Source organism: Periophthalmus magnuspinnatus, chromosome 3 (genome assembly GCF_009829125.3).
Source record: "Periophthalmus magnuspinnatus isolate fPerMag1 chromosome 3, fPerMag1.2.pri, whole genome shotgun sequence".
NCBI classification, from domain to species: domain Eukaryota; kingdom Metazoa; phylum Chordata; class Actinopteri; order Gobiiformes; family Gobiidae; genus Periophthalmus; species Periophthalmus magnuspinnatus.
Genome location: NC_047128.1, coordinates 11,627,016 through 11,648,760, shown reverse-complemented (window position 1 = coordinate 11,648,760; position 21,745 = coordinate 11,627,016). Strand labels below are relative to the sequence as shown.

At 36.6% G+C, this 21,745-nt stretch overlaps 1 protein-coding gene across 2 annotated transcripts; it reads left to right on the top strand.

Annotated features, from left to right (window-relative positions):
• The first annotated feature begins 268 nt into the window (after positions 1 to 268).
• On the top strand, positions 269 to 18,079 carry LOC117389220 (src substrate protein p85-like). 2 transcript variants are annotated; one of them, XM_033986859.2, is made up of 16 exons: positions 281 to 423; positions 2,054 to 2,160; positions 2,607 to 2,680; positions 2,779 to 2,908; positions 5,880 to 5,990; positions 6,182 to 6,236; positions 6,623 to 6,733; positions 7,851 to 7,961; positions 9,791 to 9,901; positions 11,855 to 11,965; positions 14,184 to 14,239; positions 14,707 to 14,776; positions 15,338 to 15,576; positions 15,744 to 15,831; positions 15,954 to 16,022; positions 16,335 to 18,079. In XM_033986859.2, exons 2-16 carry the CDS (start codon positions 2,077 to 2,079, stop codon positions 16,466 to 16,468), a joined length of 1,554 nt encoding a protein of 517 aa, XP_033842750.1. In that variant the 5' UTR covers positions 281 to 423; positions 2,054 to 2,076; the 3' UTR covers positions 16,469 to 18,079. The 2 variants fall into 2 exon arrangements, with proteins under 2 accessions (XP_033842758.1, XP_033842750.1); XM_033986867.2 differs by lacking the exon at positions 11,855 to 11,965 and having other exon boundaries at positions 269 to 423.
• Positions 18,080 to 21,745: the final 3,666 nt, after the last annotated feature.

The window sequence follows — 21,745 nt, the reverse complement described above, 5'->3', positions numbered from 1 at the left end:
TTTAGATTTTGTAGAGAGACATGGATTCTCTTTCTCCATTGCTGTGTAAATAAATCCAATATCCTGGAAGTATTGATTTGATGCTTCACCAGAAAAGTTACTTAGTTCATCTTAAATTGCCTCTGCTAAAGTTATTGCATTTTGTAGAGGCATATGGATCCTCTTTTTACATTACTGTAAATTAATCTTGTGATGTTGATGAAGATTTTATTTGATCCAATTTTTTCCTTATAAATCATATCTATACGTCCAATCTTGTTGCGTCACCACGCCAGATCCGGAAGCAGAGCGAAGGGAGTGAAGGCAGGAACATCCAGGAACATCTTCAGCGTTTTTTTTTCTGACAGGAGAGAGCTATTATCAGAGGACCTACGCTCTCTTACATATTTATCGCGTTTGGACCAGGCCTCCTCTTTGTACGCGGTATGTATTTTCTCATTTATGTGCATTACAATGGCCTCCAAACGCCATTTTTGTCATTCATTTGGTTTACTTGGCATATTAGCTTAGCCACAGCAGCTAGCTAGGAAAACTAGAACAGGAAATGCCATCGCCAGGTAGGTAGCCACATCTACAGCCAATTTCAACATGAATTTGCTTTTAAGAGTTATTTTAGATTTTAAATTGACAAAACAGTGAGTATAAGACATTATCAAGACATATTTTTAAGCGTAAAAGACGAACAAAGCGCAGATGGGTTCAATTTGGCACGCTTGGCAAAATTTCATCTTTTACTTTTCTAGAAATCTTAGCATAATTTTCAATTTATTCGTCAAATATCATAATATTTCGTTTTAAATTACTGCATATTATATATATTGAATAATCTACAATACTATGAAACACGCAAGAAAATGTGTGTCTCAGTATTAGCAATTATTGGAATAGATCGATCTTTTTATTTTCACAAAATGCACGACAAAACTTAAACTTAAGTTTTTGTCCAAATATGCATTTTTGTGCCGGTGAATTAACACTATACATTTTATATTTATTCTTAACAACGCAGTTTCTAATGTGTTTTTTTATTCTATTTTCTTGAAATAAATGAATGAATAATACAGGCAAAAGTGCACAATTTTGCGTTTCATTTTTTAATCGATCATTTCAGGTTGTTGATGTTTTTAGTAGAATAAATTGCTCTGAATTAATGCAAAAGGGCGTGGTGCTGCCTGGTGCGCGTGTTATTAGAAAAACTCCAGTAATAGTTTTGCTACTTGGGACGCCGCTTCCTGGTTCCTCGTCTAAACTCGGGTCTTTCTTGAGGAGGAAAATAAGGAGCGACGTACGTACAAAGAGCCGCAGACAGACCCGGGACAGACCCTCCTGTGATCCTGAGTGAAAAAACACAATACAAAGAGGGAAAAAGCTGAGTCAGGTTTTTTGGTTCGTTGAAGACATGCCAGACACACAACAGTGTTCTTGTCCTGTTGTAATGGTTTAACTGCTTACAATGCACGCTGCCAACTAAGAATTTATACATATAAACTACAAATGCATTATTGTTTGACTAAATGTAAATGGTTACACAATATATTTAGTTAAGTAAAAGTATATTATGTTCTACAAACAAGTGGTTCCCAACCTTTTTTTTTATTTGGAGTACCCCCCTAAGCTCTGTCTAACATTTCTAGCAACCTCTTGTCAACTGCTAGTAATCTACTAGTAATTCTTTAGTATAATTTGTTTCCCCAGGTTTTAGAGTGGGGGGCACACCACAAGTAAAAATTGCCATAGACTAAAAAAGTCAGAATGTTGTCAAATATAAATAACTTTACACGAAAAATACCTTCTTTTTTAAAAAAAATAATCAGTGACAATACCATTGTAACATTATTAATAATAATAATTGATTAATTATGTACATATGGAAATAAGAGACCTGACAAGTTATTAATTTAAGAGGAAATTTTAAGGCAGTGTTGCAATGTAAAACATGCCTTAGTTTGGGTCTAAACACATTTCATTGACCAGTGCTGGGTGATGTTCCTTTTATTTTGGTTTTGAAAGCACATCATGTAAATACCATAACAATACATTTCCCCTGTCCCAGTGTGTTTGGTGTGAGGCGAGACCATGTGGCGGGCCGCAGTTGGACAAAACGTGAACCTGAACGTGGATGATGGAGGAGATGACTGGGAAACAGACCCAGACTTTGAGGTTCCCCTTTTGATTTAACTTTATTTTTAAAATAATTTAAAATATGTATCAGCTGAACCAAATGGATCTTTTGTTCTAACTAAAACCTTTGACAACTTCATTGACACATACATTTTCAGACAAAGTAATGCTCGCCATTTCAAAATAAGGACTTGAGGTTTAATAAATATGCTTTGGAATTTTCACATATCTTAATATTGAAATTTAAAGCCACACTCTGCAACTTTCTGGAGGTGGCATCTTGCATACATGATTCCATGGAAACATTAAAACCATGCTATGGAACATTCTCCTTGGAGCTGGAGGAGTTTTAGGCCATACTGTGAAATAATATAGCCAACATTTCCACAGAAACAAGCAGGAGTATGCATGTGTGTTTTACTGGTATATTTTTTAAAGACACTGCAGTTTTCAAAATATTAAACACATTTGTTGTTTTCTTCCAGAATGATGTCTCAGAGAAGGAGCAGCGTTGGGGAGCAAAGACAGTGGCAGGTTCAGGACACCAGGAGCACATCAAGTGAGTTTAAACTTTCCTCTCATTTTACCATAAACATTTATTGGATTTTACAGTTAACCTTTGTATGTCAAATCCTGTGTGTGGTTGTTTTATCCCAGTATCCACCAGCTACGTGAGACGGTCTCCACAGAGCACACCAAACTGAAGGAGCAGGAGCTGGACTCAATGCCCAAAGCCTCACATGGATATGGGGGCAAGTTTGGAGTGCAGCAGGACCGCATGGATAAGGTCAGAACACATGGGATATTTAAAGTGCATATGGCAGATTTTGACGATTCTCTCATTCTCACTTTATTTGGTGGGATAATACCTGTTGTAAATATAAATTATACTTTTAAACCAATAGCGAAGCAATTTGCGAGTAAGTTGAAAAATGTGTTAAACTACAGGAAGTAAAATCTTAACTTATGTTAGATATACACATACACGCATTTATTTTGGGAAACTGCTCCAACAAGGCTTGCAGCTCAAATATAACAGGGGTGAGTTTTAGTTTTCAGTCACTTTTTTCACATTGTTAGACCCAAAAATGACAAATATAAGAACTTTTAAATGCTCTAAAAGCACTGGCTTTACATGTCATTAATCCAATACAAATATGTAATATCACATAGTTTCAGCCACTGTCACTGTTGCTTGAGATGAGGGAGAGCAGCGTGGAGTCAGACTCGGGAGGAAAAGAAAACAAATAATCATCAAATACTCATCATAAAAGGAAAAGTTGAGCTATATTAGTTTGGCCATCGACACATTTCATTGAACAGTGTTGGGTTCTGTTTCCTTTTATTTTGGTTTTGAAAGCACATGTAAATACCATAACAATAACACCAGTTTTCCCTCTGTTGCACACGCTTTGTGTGAGGCGAGACCATGTGGTTGGGCCGCAGTCGGACTAAATACGAACCTGAACATCTATATTAACACTATATTATAAAACCTGTTCTCTTTAGAAAGCACAATTCCTATTTTCATTGAATAAAAGTTGTAAATCATTAAACCAAATGAAGTAAAACATATATAGAATAGTCATCAATCATAAGTATGTGTTGCATCCCCAATAGGCACTTGGGACCAAAAAAATCTGAATTTAAAAACTTTTTGACTTGGACATGTGTGACCACAATAAAGTTTATTGTGGTGTTGTTTTAAAACCAAGTACAGTGTGGTGAAAGTGCAGTTTAGCAGAATTGCCTGGTAATACTCTCAATGACATCTTTCTAGAGAAAGAGAGTTGTACAGTTTTGAATTCTGTGTCCATTTCTGTCCCTACCTTTTGTTATGGTAAAAACTTGGTGCTTTTTTACTGAGTCATCAGGGGTTTGTTTATCTTCCTCACTCACGTTGTATTGCTTTAATTGCCCATAAATGTTGTTTCACTGTCTTGATAAGATAAGTGAGCTTATAAGATCTTGTCTGCAGCTGTCAGAAGTCCCTCTAATGCCTCAGAAGTGCTTATTTAAATGGTCTGAGTTATTGCTTGAGTTAAAACCTGAACTTGTAGTGATAAGCAAGCAGATAAAGGTTGTTGCACCCGGGATTGTTCAAACATATTCAAAGTCTCTAGAAATAATGTATGAAATGTATCACATCCAATGTATTGGGGCAGAACGCAGGCAGGATATTTTAGAGCAGGCATGTCCAAACTGCGGCCCGGGGGCCAAATGCGGCCCTCAGACCAATTTTTCTTGGCCCTCAAGCTTCCAGGTGAATTTGCCTGTATTTCTTTAAACAGTACTTTTTACTGTATATTTCTGAAAATCTGCTTTAACAAGCCCTTATCAAATATTTAATGTGTCCCATTGAGGATGTAAGCATGAATAAAGGTCTAGCGGTTCAGTCTAACTTGTAATAATAACACACATTTGAAGTATTCACTGTATTGGCGACCAGTCTATGGCCCTCAGTCGGCCCTCGGCTTTGTCTGTGATTTTATATGCGGCCCTTCATGAAAAAAGTTTGGACACCCCTGTTTTAGAGTATGTGTTAGTGTTGTGAAAATTATCAAAAATCAGATGCTAATCAATACTAAAACTAGTAGCAATACCTGCTCAAATGAGTTCTAGTTTTAATACTAAAAAAGTCACATTCACAGGACCGAAATGAACCTTTCCTGAGTAGCTTTAGAATGATCTTGAGCTGTATAGACCTGTCACAGTAACAAAATTTGAAGTGTGGTATATTGCTGAAGTAAATATAGACTGTAAAGAATAATATTGCAAACAAACCATAAAGCAGAATACTCCCCCAAAAAGTCTTCTTAATGTAAAAACTTGTTTAAAAAAAAAAAAAAACTGCAATTAATTGAATAACAGAATGCAACAATGCAACACTTAAGTACTTAGTTTGTTTTTATGAGTCATAAAAGTTCACAGTTCAACACTACAGCTCAAATCTCATCATAGAACAAAAACGTAACGAAACATGTCTGATTAGTACAAAAAAACCCTACCACAATAAATATTGACTTAAGTGATTGTTCCATCTGTCATGTACTGAACAGTAAGTCGATATAGTTTTTACCATGACAGGCCTAGAGCTGTATCAGAACGAGTATAAGACCACATAGACTAGTATACACCCATGGACCACTATGGAACCTACCTGGACCACTGAGGGCTTACACAGATATAAAGCCACATAAAAGAAAGTACTACCATTTAATGTGGAAAATCATATTCTATTGTTTAAATAAAGAGTCACTGTCATATTGCAATCAGTATTGAGTGTTTTAATAAATAATTGCATTCTCTATGATTATTTGTGTCCTGAAATCATGATTTATTTTCTTGATCTTGTTTGTAATGTTGATGGTAAGTTTATAACATCTTTTCTGCAGCTCTGTAAAAAGTTCCTCTGATGCCTCAGTAGTGTTTATATAAATAGCCTTAGTCAGCTCTACGTTTCCAGTGTTGGCAGCACATTTCTCTCTCTATCTGTCTCTCTCACTCTCCATCTCCATCTCTCTCTGTGTCTTTCTCTCTTCTATTTTTTTTCTTCCCCTCCTTTTTCTCTCTCTCCCTCACTCCTCTGCCTCTCTCCCTGTGAATGTGATGATGGGGTTTTATTTCTCTCACACAGTGTTAATCTGTGATGAGTCAGAGGGCTGTATTTGCCTCCACACTCTGGTTTAGTCCTCTCGGAGTTGTTCAAACTGTTTGTGTTGTGTTTACATTTACATTGTTTATATTTGTGTTTTCAGTCGGCTGTGGGTCATGAGTACCAGAGCAAACTGTCCAAGCACTGCTCCCAAACAGACACTTCCAAAGGCTTTGGAGGGAAGTATGGTGTGCAGGCCGATCGCGTCGATCAGGTACTTATACACTATTTAACATTGTGTGTGTGCGTGCGTGCGTGTTCAGATGTCATCTGTTTCAAGGTGATGACAACCAGATTTTTAAGTAATGATTACAGATAATTGTTCTGCAAACAACATAAACTCAATGATTATGTCTCTTTCTCTCCTCTCTTTCTCTATGTCTCTCGGTTTCTCTCTCGTTTCAGTCGGCTGTGGGTTTTGAATATGCTGGAAAAACAGAGAAGCATGCTTCACAGAAAGGTACTGCTTCGACATGTCTGAGCTCTAAAACACCTGCAAACATTCAGACTTATAATTCTACGAGATCTTACACTGCCAGAGCTTTCACACTGTTAACATTGTAAAAGATAAATTCAAAATAACTAGACTTTAGATATTGTAAAATAGCCAACCATCGTTGCGATCACTGCTTTAGACTTTTGGCATTTCTTGCCGCATAATGGTTTTCACTCCACCTGTGGAGTGAAAACCATTTCAGGAGACTTCATCAAGAGACTAATTGAGAGAAGGCCAAGGGTTTGTTGCCCTGTAAAAAAAAAAAAGTGGAAAAAATAATATTGTAAAACAACTTTGACTAGTAGAGCATGTCTAAAAAAATGAATTGTCTTTGTTTGTGTCATTTTCAGACTACGCAGCTGGTTTTGGCGGGCGGTACGGTGTTCAGAAGGACCGAGTGGACCAGAGCGCAGTGGGATTCGATTATCAGGGAAAAACTGAAAAACATGAATCACAGAAAGGTTTGTCGACAGTAACATCTTTACCATGTGATACTGTCAGAAAACGCCATTCAGATACTTACAATTAAAATACTGCCATTTGTATTTATGAAAATACTTGGCGTCCCAAGTGGCAATGACTTCTCTCCTTGGAAATGGATAAGTTTAATGCCATACTGTGGAACATTCCATGGGAAAAGTTACATGGTGCACTTTTACAAATCTTTAATATTAAAGTGGAACAATTTATTTATTTATTTTTTGCTATAAAACTCTGCATGTGGGGTTTTAATAACATTATCTACAGTTCCTACTCCCTTGTCAATTTTAGTGCATGTCAAATTGCAGCACTCTCCTTTTGCGGGAGTGCGTAAAACCAAGTACAAGGGGATACGGGCGTTAGGAGGGAGCTGTTTGGGAAAGGCCTCAGTCATTTTTGATTACACCTGCACACACAATGTGATTAAGGCTAGCAATACTGATTAAAAAAACATGATAATAATAAAAAAAACCACTCTTTATTTAGACCAGCCATTCCCAAGTTCTGTTGTGCCGCGGCCCCCCTGCATATAAAACTAAGGAGAAAATATTATGTATTCTTTTCTATGTTAAAACAATACATTTCTGTGGGCTTGAAACAAATATAAACAAATATCTTATGTAAAGTTGCTTTAAAACTCAATTTTCTATCTTGCTTGTTGTCTAGACAACCTTTGGTCTCCCCCCCTGCAGCGCTTGTGTCTTTAGTTTTTGTTTTTTCTCAAGTGATGCAGAAAAAGGGGAGCCACAGTCTGAATTGTCATGTATGTTAGCAGGGACCACTGCTTTAGACAATAAATTGTGATTTTCAACATTAAATAGTAGTACTTTTTTATATTGCCTTGTGGCCTTATATCAATGTAATCCCTCAGTGGTCCATGGGTGTATACTAGTCTATGTGTCTTATACTCGTTCTGATGCAGCTCAAGATCATTCTAAAGCTATTCAGGAAAGGTTTATTTCTGTCCTGTGAATGGGACCTTTTAGTATCAATACCTGCTCAAATGAGTATCTAGTTTTGATACCAATTTTAGTCAATTAGTATCAGATTTTAGGTACTTCTGACAACCCTAGTTCATTTATTGACCTTTTATTTCAGACTATTCCAAAGGATTTGGAGGAAAGTTTGGAGTGGAGACTGACAAAGTGGACAAAAGTGCAGTGGGCTTCGAGTATCAGGGCAAAACGGAGCGCCACGAGTCCCAGAAAGGTAAAATATTGTGGCCTATGGCAGGTTGCACTATTCACTTTACTAAAATACACTTAAGATCATGATATTTTAGATTTTGCTATTATGCTTTACTTCCTGATTGAAAATCATGACATCACACAAGGGAATTACTGTTAAATCGCTTTTAATGCTTGATTTTATGTTGTAAATTTTTGTGATATTTTATTATTGTATCCACTGTGAAGCGACTTTGAGTGTCCTGAAAAGCGCTATATAAATAAAATTTATTATTATTATTATTATTATTATTATTATTATTGTTACCTAGCAACCCATGTTACTGGGCCAAAACTCCACTAATGTACATAGACGTTATTATTTGATAAACAAAAACACTTTTTTTATTTAGTTAAAAATTACAGGAAGTAGAGAGTAAAATTATATCCAAAATTTGACACAATTTAGACAAGAAACACATTCTTTTCATTATTATTTCAACATGTTTTTCAACTTTGCAAATTGCTTCTTAATTTGTGTAAAACTGTAATTTAATAATTATCCCACCAACTTAGGTTTTGATGATTCTCAAATTTTTACTTGTCATATCCACTTTAAAGCTGCAGTAACTGACATTTTTCCTGAGTATTTTTTCCATAGAGATGATATTGTAAAAGCAGTACTGTTATGTCACATATTCATCAAATATAAAACATTTAACAGTTGCAATCTCCGCATGAAGAGCTTGATGTATCAGTAAAATACATTCTGGGATGTGTTGGCTGTGCTGTTACTACCCTGCTTCGTTTCGTCGAGTTGACTCTTGAGTTGATCTTCATCTTAAGATCATCAAAACATTATATCTAAAGATTACAAAGATTTATATCACTAGTTTCCTTCATTCAAAATAAAATATTAAATGACCTTGGCAGTGCAGTTCTTATCACCGTTTTTGTTGTTGTCCTGGTTTAATTCCACACCCAGACCCGGTTTAAGTCTGGACTTGCTCTGGACCTCGTTGCCGTGTTGCAGAATCCTTTCACATGTAGAGTCTTGTCTTACATTCCTGTTCTAACCCTAAATACAATACAATACATAGAGGTGTGAACACTGGCAGTCAGCTGGGTATGGGATGAAGCAATGACACAATTCATACACAAAGTAATTGAAAATACTTTACGGGACAAGAGGCATGCCTTAAAGTATGGGGTGCCAAAATGCTGGTACCAGATTCTAGTTTAGCTAAGTTCCATCTGCAGTCCTTTTAAATAATGCTAGTGTGCCTCACCTTACATTTTTACAGTGGAATAATACTCAGTAAAGTATATTCCATGGCATAGGCCTACTCTCATATCAAGCTGATAGTTGTAGGTATGAAGGATGCTCTCATGATAATCACTATATCAACAAATGAAAGATGAAACAGTATATTTCTGGGGTCAGTGTTTATGGCGTGTACTTTTTCTTTGCACGTCTTGGGTTATTTGTGGTTATTTCTTAGCCATAAAAGGTTGAATTAATTACTTCTAGGACTGATTACAAATAAAAACTAAAGTGTTTCATTCTGCTGTTTATTTATTACACCTCATGGCTTTTTAAAAATATTGCAGATTTAGAATAGTTTTTGTGGTTTAAATCTACCATTGTGTTTTTGTGTCAGTATTATCGTTTATATCTCACTTGAAAATGTGTTATCATGACAGCGCTATATGAATCCACATTTCCCTGTGATTGGTTAAATTCACTTTAATTTAAATGTAGTCTTGCTAAAAAGATTACCGATAATTACTTTGGAAATATAATTTGTCATGATTTATTTATCTAGGTCCATGCTTAAGTTTATATTTTAAAGGCGATGCTTTGTTTTCCAGATTATGTGAAAGGTTTTGGGGGTAAGTTCGGAGTGCAGTCGGACCGCCAGGATAAGTCTGCTCTGGGCTGGGACCATCAAGAGAAAATGCAGTTGCACGAGTCCCAGAAAGGTAACACACTTTATTTAAGGTTTACTATAATACATTTTTTAGTACATTTGGCCATAAATATTTGGAATATCAGGACCTGGACACATTTTTTGTTGTGGTTACCATAAATAATATAAAATACAAATCTATATTAAATGTAAATCATCTGTTTACATTCATTTAAGATTCATATTAATACAAATCCAATGTGCATATTTTTTATTTGCCCTATTGGCTGTTTTGAATATGTTAATAGGTTAAAGCCCCAGTATGTAACTTTTTGCCAAAAATAGACTAAAATAAAAGCATGTTTTTCATTATGGTTGTGTTTATTCTGTTGAAAAACACAGAAAAGCATGCGTCCTTACTGTGAGCAGGCTTGCATCTCCACACACCTGACTATTATTTGACAGGAGGGCCGCTTTTTGATTGTTTCCTTGGAAATGTTATTCATTTGGCTATAATATTCCACAGTATGGCTGTCTACATAGAGAATGTTACGAAGTATTGTTTTAATTTTCTATTTCCGTGGAATCATGCAGTTGATTTTCACCACTAGAAGGTTACATAATGGGGCTTTAAGTACATAGGCCTTTCTTGACCTTTATGTTTTACTGCTGATAATATTAAGAATGTATAATTTAATAATGCTTTTTTGTTTTTTTTATTTTTATACAACCTGGAGAAGTGAAGTCACAGAAGATTTTGCTATAACCTTTTATAAACTCTTTTGTTGCCATGACTCTTTAAAAGGAGGCCTCTGTACTTCTTGTTCCTCTGTGTTTCTGCTGTGGTTGAATTGTGGTGTTTGTGGGTTTTTTGAACATTTTTACTTCCTCAAATCAACCTGTAAAAGTGAGACTGACTGAAAAACCAAAACCCAATATGTAGTCTCACTTCCTCCTTCTGCCTTAGCCTGATATTTACAATGGACTTACCAGGGATGGGTGTGCTATAAATGTAATCATGATATGAACCTTAAACCATCTGCAAATTTTAGGAGATTATTTCTTAATCCAGTGGTTTTTTTTTCTGTTTAATTTACATTTATTCTTGATACAGGTGGATTTATTTATCACTGGAGTGTGAAATCTCATCAGCCTATATTTTAGGATTAAGTCATAGGAAGAAAAAATCTTTTCAAACATAAGAACATTCAGTCCCTAAGTCAAGGATCACATTCACTAATATCACTCCTATATTACGTAAAACTGACTGTTGTGAGCTTTAAGTCATGTTATAATGTTGTTATCTCAAAACACAACCCTGGGAACCACATTCACACATGTTTGAGTAATCCTTTAATATTATTGTCTACGTGTGAGAGAGAGTGTGTTGAGAGAGAGAGTGTGTTGAGAGAGAGAGAGTGTGTTGAGAGAGAGAGAGTGTGTTGAGAGAGAGAGAGTGTGTTGAGAGAGAGAGAGTGTGTTGAGAGAGAGAGAGTGTGTTGAGAGAGAGAGTGTGTTGAGAGAGAGTGTGTGTTGAGAGAGAGTGTGTGTTGAGAGAGAGAGTGTGTTGAGAGAGAGAGTGTGTTGAGAGAGAGAGAGTGTGTTGAGAGAGAGAGAGTGTGTTGAGAGAGAGAGAGTGTGTTGAGAGAGAGAGAGAGTGTGTTGAGAGAGAGAGAGAGTGTGTTGAGAGAGAGAGAGAGTGTGTTGAGAGAGAGAGAGAGTGTGTTGAGAGAGAGAGAGAGTGTGTTGAGAGAGAGAGAGAGTGTGTTGAGAGAGAGAGAGAGTGTGTTGAGAGAGAGTATTATACCTGGAGTTGTTTTCTCTCAACACACTGTTTCCTAATCACAAACATAACAGATCAGGAAATGGCATAAAATGGGCCCTTTAAAAAGTGAGGACACCTGAAATGGTTTACATCTCATTACATCTATCCACTAAACTCATGTCTGTTTCCATGTTGTCCCCTGTCTCTCACTGTCTTCTGTTTGTCTCTGTGTATATTTGTATGTATATCTGTGTGTTTCAGACTATAAACGTGGGTTTGGAGGGCAGTATGGGGTAGAGACAGAGAGACAGGACCCATCGGCTTTGGGCTTTGAGCACAAGGAGAAACTGTCCAAACACGAGTCTCAAACAGGCACTCACCTCTGTTTAGATACTCCCTAGCACCAAGAAAGGGATGTCAAGATGGCAGAAAATAGTCTTTTATGAATATTATAATTAACAACAAACAAGATTTTATGATTGGTTGGCACTGTCAGTTGACACTGACTGGAGTTACATGCACACTCCAAATCAGAGTATAAGATTATTTATGCTAAATCATCTCATTTTGGTTTGATTGTTGTCCCTCAAATTACAATTAAATTGCACATTTTAATGTGAGTAATCAAAGTAATCTTCAATATCCAAAAATCTGATGATAATCTGATTTTAAGTGTGCATGTAACCAAAGCCAGTGTGGAAAAGCAAAAATTGGCCACATCCTAAATAGTTAATTCATATTAAGGTGCACTATGTAACATTCCTGGTGTCGAGTCCATTAACTGTTTGCCTAGAATGTTACACAATGTATAGTATCTATCTTGCTCAGATCTGACGTGTACAGTACCTTAAACTGGTGGCCTCTCTCGCTTGTTTCCATGGAGATATACAAGTTTAATGCAATTAAATCTCCATGGATAACCTCCCAGCAGAAAGCATGCATCTTTAATAGATTATTTGATAAAGCTGTTGAAATATTTTGGAATATACAGTAAAAAATTACTATCCCAGTGAAATTTCGTTGTCTCACTTCCAGTCATCTCAGAAGAAACAACTAAAGTTTATAATGTTTAGATAATGTTCTCTCAAATTAATTTTAATTAATTGTAAAATGGAGTAATCCTGACATCCCTTCTGCTAATGAAAGACCCCCTCCCTGACCCTCCTCTTTCTGTCAGATGCCTATGGCTGTGCAGCTTGTATTTGAGCTTGTATTGGCCTGTTATTTGTGCTCCACGTTTTCCTTCTTTTGGCTGAGCTTGAGCAATGAAACCTCCTTGTTGGCTTCACCATACCTCCTGAACGCCTCTAGCAAAAAGCCTCTATTTACTTTAGAATTGTGGATTATTCACAGAATTCATAGAATTTATTTTTGTTGAGGTTTTACTGTATGTTTTTAAAGGAGCAGTGTGTATCTTTTCTGGTGAATGGTTCATTACCTGCTGGTCTCCATGGAGATTATATTTTGTGTCAAGTATGGCATTGACCCTATATTTTGAAGTATTTATTTAAGTAGATTTTTTTACAGCTGAAATATACCTTGAACAATATATGCCTACATTTTAATTGAGTGGGGTCACCTCTCCACAGACCTGACCTATAACTTTGATAGATAATATTGCCATATTTGCAAACATTCCAGGGAAAGTAATAACCTCTCCATGGAGACAAGATAAATGGTAGAGCCTTCACCAAAATGTTACACAGTTCATATTTAATGTATACAAAGATTTCTATACCATATTCTTGACTGTCTCATATTGCGTTATTGGTGCATAGATACAGCGCCCCCTATTGTACTTTTGTTTGTGCATGAAGCTCTATGTTCAGACCAGTGCTTTATCCTGTCCATGTTTCTCCTGCATCATGATTTATGTTAAACTGGATATAAGATGCTCCCAACCTCAATGTATCCTAAAATTACTTAGTCTGAACTTTTTTCCTCCAAGAGCTGCTTTTGATACTTTGTAGCTGATGGCATCAACATTCCCTGCAAGTGTGATGCTAACTAGAGGCATTGCTCTGTCTGAGTCTTTATTAAAATAAAGCTCAAATTTATGTCTAACAATCTGACCATTAAGAGCTGACTTAGTTGGAATTGGAACAGGTGAGCTGATTTGTGCTGTTAAACAAGCTCCTCTCAAATAAGTCTGTATGATCCCTTAGTCACCCAGGTCTGATCCATAGTAAAAGCCAAAGTTAAATCTGTCAACTGGACAAAAAGTTGTAGGAGTGAAGACGTTTCTCTGCTCATCCAAGCCGCTTCTTCAATCCTACAACTTTTGGTCCAGTTGACAGATTTAACTTCAGCTTTTACTCCTCTCCAAATAACATTACAATTACAAGTTAACTAGCATTAGCCAACATTTTTTTCAGTTACTCATCTTTGTTGTTGAAAATCACCTGAACAGGAGCATGAATGCTTGTATTGATCACAGGTCCCTTTTATTAAATTGCTGAACAACCCCAGCATGATGTCACTGCAAAGTATCAATAGGCCAATAGTTATGCATCTCAATTAAGTTCAGACAAAGTGTGGTTATAGTTAGTTAAAATGTCTGATATATCTTCTATTTATTTATTTTTTTTAGATTATTCAGTTGGATTTGGAGGGAAGTTTGGAGTCCAGAATGATCGTATGGATAAGGTAATGTGTGTGTGATGTGATTTATATATATATATATATATATATATATATAAAAATTTTCCCCCATGTATTTTGTCTTGCGACAGTACAGATGTATTGTATGAGCAGCTCTCGATGTGAAAATATGTCCACTGTGAGCTGTCTGTATCTAATTATAAAGTGTTATTTTGTATGAGAATCAAGAAGTTTGGGGTTCACATTCTAGTTGTTGTTGGCTTTACTGTCACTGCAAAACCACTCTGATCTTATTAGTTATGAAAAGCTTTTATAAACATCACAGTGAATCATTTGGATGCTCTGAATGCAGTGGTACAAACCCTTTAAAATGAGCTAGTTCTGTTTTTTCACATTTAAGCCAATAAAAGGTGCAGCACCTTTTTCTAGTTTTTTTTTTTTTTTTTTTTTTTTTTTTTATTGCCAATATTGTGTTTTATAAAGTAAAAACATTTTCCTCTGCATGTTCACAGAGCGCAGGTACATTTGAAGATGTGGAGAAACCCACTCCCTCCTATCAGAAAACCAAACCTGTGGAAGCTGGTGAGTGTTTGGGCAGAATTATAACAGTATATATATATAAATATATATATAAGTATATACAAGACAAGTCAAAAGTTTGGAGACACTCATTGAGTGTTTTTTCCCTTTGTTTACTACTTTCCACATTTTAGATACTTAAGACATCAAAAATATGGTGTAGATGTAGTTTGATGCTAGGCCAGGGAGAGACTTGTACACAAGCAGAGCTGCTTTAAAGTCTCTCTGCTCATGTCTCTGCATTGGCTGTGTTTTTGTCAAGCCATGTTTTGGTTAAAAACAAAAAGTCAACATTAAAAGAAGAATAAATTAAAAATGATTTGTTATGCAAAGATTTGAGCACAGCAAGTTTCAGATTAGTTTCATTAGGACTGGATGTTATCTTTTTACAGGGAATGTGAACAAAATTTCTTTAAAATTTAACTGACTTTAACTGTCCTGTTAACCAGGCTACGTCGTATAACTGCAGATATAGCTGGGCAGATGCTGGCGCCCTATGCGTTTTGTGAGATTGTGTTCATATGATGCTGATGATGCTTAAAAATTCCATTCGTTTGTTCCCAGTTGGCAGCAGTGCAGGCAACATAAAAGCTCGGTTTGAGAATATCGCTAAACAGAAAGAGGAGGAAGATAAGAAGCGGGCGGAGGAAGAGAGGGCAAGACGTCAGGCCCGAGAGAAGATCGAGCAGGAGGAGCAGCGGCGCAAAATCCAACAGGCTCCAAAAGCACCGTCCCCTGTGCACAGTCCCTCCCCTCAGCCAGAGCCAGAGCCAGAGTCAGAGCCAGAGGAAAACTTGTACCAGGTACACCGACTCATAGTGAATAGAGTGGTTGTTTCAGATGGTAGAATGTCCTGATGTCCCTATATTAAAAAAGAGAATACACACTTGTTTGTTACATTTGCCAGTGCACAATAACAGTCAATATCTAACTTCTAGCTCCAGTTTCCAGTTTTTTTTTGTCTTTTCAGAACATCCAGGACGTGGAGGAAGCGTCTGGGGAGAACGGGCAGATATACGAAACAGAGCCTGAACCAGAGAGCAACTACCAGACTACAGGTGAGGAGAGAGTTTCACCTGAAAACATTTGAAAATGCAGTATTTAATTTGTCCTGATGAAAACTGGCTTCTGTGTTGTGTATCTGATTTACAGTTTAATATTTGGATGTATGTTTATACAGAGATTCAGAACTACGATTGTGGAGATGACCTGGGAATCACAGCAGTGGCTCTGTACGACTATCAGGCTGGTCAGTTTCTCTTTTATAATCTGTATTTTCCAATTTTCCAGTTTCCATTTAACACAGCTTTAATAAGGTTTGAAACATTCATTTTAGGTCTTTATCACAATGCTGTGTGATGTTGTTGAGTTTAGTTGTCTCTAATAGAATTACTTAATTCCGTAACGTAAAAAATACTGCTATTGGGCCGATTCAGCAGTCTGAAGGCCATATATACCCCCCTGCCATAGATTGGACACCCCTGCAATAACATCTCCATGGAGGCAAGCAGGTGGAAGAAAAGTTGCATAGTCCACCTTTAACTTGTTTCTCTGTTTGCAGCTGGTGACGATGAAATTTCCTTTGACCCTGACGACATTATCACAAACATCGAGATGATTGATGAGGGCTGGTGGAGAGGCATCTGTCGTGGTGCTTATGGTCTGTTTCCTGCCAACTACGTGGAGCGGCAGTAACAGCACCCCCTGTAGTTCAAACTCCCCCTTGCACCCCAATACTACATCTGTTTGTCTCATTCATGTTTGAGTTATAGCGCTAAGACACTGTGAGACATCCTCAGATCTCCAAATGTTTCTGCAGTAAGTAATTTAAAAATATGGGTTAAAATCCAGCTTAATTATGTTTTTAAACTAAAAAAAAAAAAGAAAAAAAAAAGTTGCTATTTTTGCCTATTCTTTATATGCATATTAGGGATTTTAATTTTCACCAAAGACCAGAATGACAGGATAGTGGGACATATGTTTTCAAATACTCAGTTAAACAATATAGAAATTCCCATTGCAAACCCAATTTCTAAAAAGTTTGGATCAATGTGTAAAAATGTGAAAACTAAAATTTAAAATAATTTCTTGTACATATCAAAACATATATTCAAGGAACAAATGCTTGTGCTAGCATTTTTATTGTAAAAGAGATGGGGTGCTTCCCATCATAGACTGTATATATAAATGGACATGGCTAACATACTAGCTGCTTCGAGCTCTGGTTCCAATTGACTTTTATTGAAAAAAAAAAAAGTCACCCCTCTCTGTAACTGCTGCTGTCAGCCTCGCCATTTTGACCGTAAAATGTTCGTATTAACCTGCTCTATATGATCTTGGTATTATGATTATTATTTCGATATTTTGTCCCTAAATCATGATATGAACATTAATAACCAACCAATCAGGTGCCTTCTTTCCCCAAGGTCACTCCCACCCCCCAAGAGCCCACCCCCTGATTGGCTTTTTGGTTGTACACTTGGATTCCCAAATATGGGACTTGGTTGCAGATAGCCTCTATATCTGAGTGTCGACAAGCTTCATTTGGCTGGAGCAGAATGCTATGGCTGACATCACGCTCCCTTACTCCACCTTTATATACAGTCTAGGCTTCCCACTTGTATGTTCATTAATATACATTTTATTATGCAAACTACTTATTTTTAGATCTTACACATTGTTCAAAGCTGTTTGAAAATTATATTTGCTCAGAGTATAAAAGTACACATTTACCATGGGTGGACCAATACTTTGCAAAGCTCTTCCTAGTTCTAGTTGCGCTAAATTTTCCACTAAAATTGCTGCACTTAAACTCTCTGAAAATGACATGCTTTTTTTTTTATATTTAACCATTCGATGCATCATAGGTTAAATAGTGTATGCATAAGGGGCCAATAACATGGACAAAAGCTCAAAGTACATTTTATATTTTATCATTGTTATAATCATGTACAGAAGAAAATGAACTGATAACATGGATATTAGGCTTCCTCCTTGTATTTTGCCGAATGCATTTTTGTCTAGTGTGATTGTACCAAGTTCAAAATACAGTGTGTGGTGGGTTACAATGGAAAAACAACACTATTAATTAACAAAAATATTCAGGGTTAAGAAAAGAAATGTTGTATTTTGATAATAATTTTAAAGTGTAGCTGCATCCTGTTCTGTGTGAGCGAGTGAGGCTGTTGAGTTCTATAATAAAGTGTCCTTTTCAAATGATTATTTTTAATTGTACCTTGGTTTGCTCTAGTCACACATTACAGGACTTGTTCATCTTTTTTATTTGAATAAATAATTGAAAATATACTGTTGGTGTGGTTGTATATTTTTAGATGGAGGGCATCTGTTATGTTACTATGGGCAAGTAATAATTTTGAAAGGAACTATTAAAAAACTGGGTTTAAAGAGTCTTAACCTGCAGATGGAGAACACATACACACATGGGCAAAATTGTTTGTACCCTTCAGTTAATGAAAGAAAAACTCACAATAGTCACAGAAATAACTTGAATCTGACTAAAGTAATAATAAATAAAAATTCTATGAAATTTAACCAGTGAAAGTTAGACATTGTTTTTCAACCATGCTTCAACAGAATTACTTAAAAAAAACAAAACAAAAAAAAACCTCATAAAAATAGGCATGGACAAAAATGATGGTACCCCTAGAAAAGACTGAAAATAATGTGACCCAAGAGACATGTTAACCCAAGGTGTGTCCACTAATTAGCATTGCAGGTGTCTACAATCTTGTAAGCAGTCAGTGGGCCAATACATAGGACTACAGGTAATCCCTGTGCAGTTTGGTGACATGGAGTGTACCACACTCAACATGGACCAGAGGAAGCAAAGGAAAGAGTTGTCTCAGGAAATTAGAAAGAAAATTATAGACAAGCATGTTGAAGGTAAAGGCTATAAGACCATCTCCAAGCAGCTTGATGTTCCTGTGACTACAGGTGCACATATTATTCATAAATTTAAGATCCATGGGACTGTAGCCAACCTCCCTGGACGTGGCTGCAGGAGGAAAATTTATGACAAATCAAAGAGACAGATACCGGTAATATGAATGGTAACAAAAGAGCCCAGGAAAAACTTGTAAAGAGATTAAAGGTGAACTTCAAGCTCAATGAACATCAGAGTGAGATCGCACCATCCTTCGTTGTTTGAGCCAAACTGGACTTAATGGGAGACGACCAAGGAGGACACCATTGTCATTTAACAAATAACAAAATAACAAATAATAAAAAGCCAGATTGGAATTTGTCAAACTACATGTTGACAAACCACTAAACTCCTGGGAGAATGTCCTATGGACAGATGAGACAAAAATTGAACTTTTTGCCAAGGCACATCAGCTCTATGTTCACAGATGGAAAATGAAGCATATCAAGAAAAGAACACTGTTCCTACTGTGAAACATGGAGGAGGCTCTGTTATGTTCTGGGGCTGCTTTGCTGCATCTGGCACAGAGTGTCTTGAATCTGTGCAGGGTACAATGAAATCTCAAGACTAGAGAGACTAGACTAGATTCTAGAGAGAAATGTGCTGACCAGTGTCAGAAAGCTTGGTCTCAGTCGCTTGGGTCTTGCAACACGACAATGACCCAAAACACACAGCTAAAAACACCCAAGAGTGGCTAAGAGGAAAACACTGGACTATTCTAAAGTGGCCTTCTATGAGCCCTGACCTATATCCTATTGAGCATCTTTGGAAGGAGCTGAAACATGCCATCTGGAAAAGGCACCCTTCAAACCTGAGACAAATGGAGTTTACTCATGAGGGGGGGGGGGGCACCTCTTACCTGCTGAGAGGTGCAGAAGTCTCATATGGATTGTTTGATTGCAGTGATTGCCTCTAAATGTTGTGTTAAGGGTACCATCATTTTTGTCCAGGCCTGTTTCATGACTTTATTTTTAAAATAATTCTGTTGAAGCATGGTTGAAAAGCAATGTCTGACTTTCATTGGTTAAATTTCATAGAATTTTTATGTATTATTACTTTTGTCAGATTCAAGTTATTTCTGTGACTATTGTGAGTTTTTCTTTCATTAACCAAGTTTTGTCCATGAGTGTTTCTCATTCTTAGTATATGGATAGGCCTCATGTGAAAGCTCAGAAACAGGTGCTGGGGTTTAGAAGTGACCATTCAGATCAGGAGGTCCTTTTAGGTTCAAACCAACATGTCTACCTCATATCTGGAGACACAGGTCAAATCTTACATACAGTTCTTTTTAAGTGAAATTTCTAAATCAGAATCTATAAAATCTATAAAATTGATTTGTGCAGTTTCAGTTTATAAACATTCTTTGTTATGAAATGACACCACGTTTTGCACTCAGTGCAGGCATGCCCAAACTTTGGCCCGGGGGCCAAATGCGGCCCTCAAGCTTCCAGGTGAATTGGCCCATATAACCTTAAACAGTACTTTTTACTGTATATTTCTAAAAATCTACTTACTTAAAGTAAGTAGATTTGGCCTGAATGGGACACATATTTAAGGTTTCCCATTGAGGATGTAAGCAAGAATAAAGGTCTAGTGGTTCAGTCTAATTTGTAATAAACACACAGATTTGAAGTATTCACTGTATTGGTGACCAGTCTATGGCCCTCAATCAGCCCTCAGCTTTGTTTTTATATATGGCCCTTAATGAGAAAAGTTGGGACATCCCCGTCAGAGTGGGAAGATTTCAGTTCAGCTCAGTTATAAAATATGCCTTGTTTGCATTTCCCCCAAATAATGAGACCTCCATTCTCCAGCTACAGTTTTATTACTATCAGCAAATGCATTGGATAAAGTCACATACAGGTACAAAAACATTTGACATTTTATCAACCTGAATGCATCACTAACATTAACATCAGACATTGTACAAAAGTATAAAAATCTACAGAGACCGGTCACACATTTACAACATGATCAACACAGGCAAAGGTTCAGAAAAGTGCAGTTCAGGGACCACGACTGAAAACTAGGTATCATTCAATTACTTATAATAATAATAATAATAATAATAATAATAATAATTAAAACTGCAAGTAGTGATAAAGGCCCTCGCCACCCCTTGCGACCACGGGGTACACGCCACCGCAGAGATCCTGCCTTTCGTTCCCACTTACATCACCCCTCCCCTCAAAATCAGCGACTGAGTAATACTACTCCATTCATTCCAAAGGGAGCATTTATGACATTGTCACGCCTGCACTGTTGGTTATAGAGGTATGTCTTCATTGGCTTTTTTGTTCAGTATGATGAGAGGAATATGTGTACCAAATTTCAATGGTCTATGACACAGTAATTATTTTTCATCCTTGTTGACCAAAACCCATGTATTTCAATGAGAAATGTCAGACGTTGCCATGGCAACACCTTTAAAAATAGAGGTATGGTGTCATTGACTTTTTTGTTTTTGTTCAGTATTGGAATAGGCATGTCCGTGCCAAATTTCAAATGTTTGTGACAAAGTAATTTTTTAGGTGCCATTTAAACATTTCAAGGGGGCGCTGTGGAGCAATGTAATATTTGATATGTGTAAATTGCATATCTATGCACTCAGATCAAGATTTTGAACAAAATGTATATTAATGCCGGAAAATAGGAAACTGCATGTTTGAGCTACGGGCCATTTAAAACTTCAAAAAAACTTCTTTTTTTTTTTTTGCAGGCTGGCCACACCCACATTTTAAAAAAAATGAGGAAAAGTAGTCTATAATCCCACATGGGTCTAGTTCATTTTGACCAATTTGCAAGTTTCTTGAATGAAAATCCAAGGCGCAAAAAATCCAAATGTGAGAGGTAAAATTTTGAAAAAATGGGGTTCCGCCCACAATGGCCGACTTCCTGTAGGGTTTAGGGTGGGGTCATAATATAATTTTTTAATTAATGTTCTATGTTTGTACCAAATTTCATTTGTCTACGATGAAAAAGGTCTGTCATTGGCGTAATGTATTTCAAATTTTGAGGTGGCGCTATTA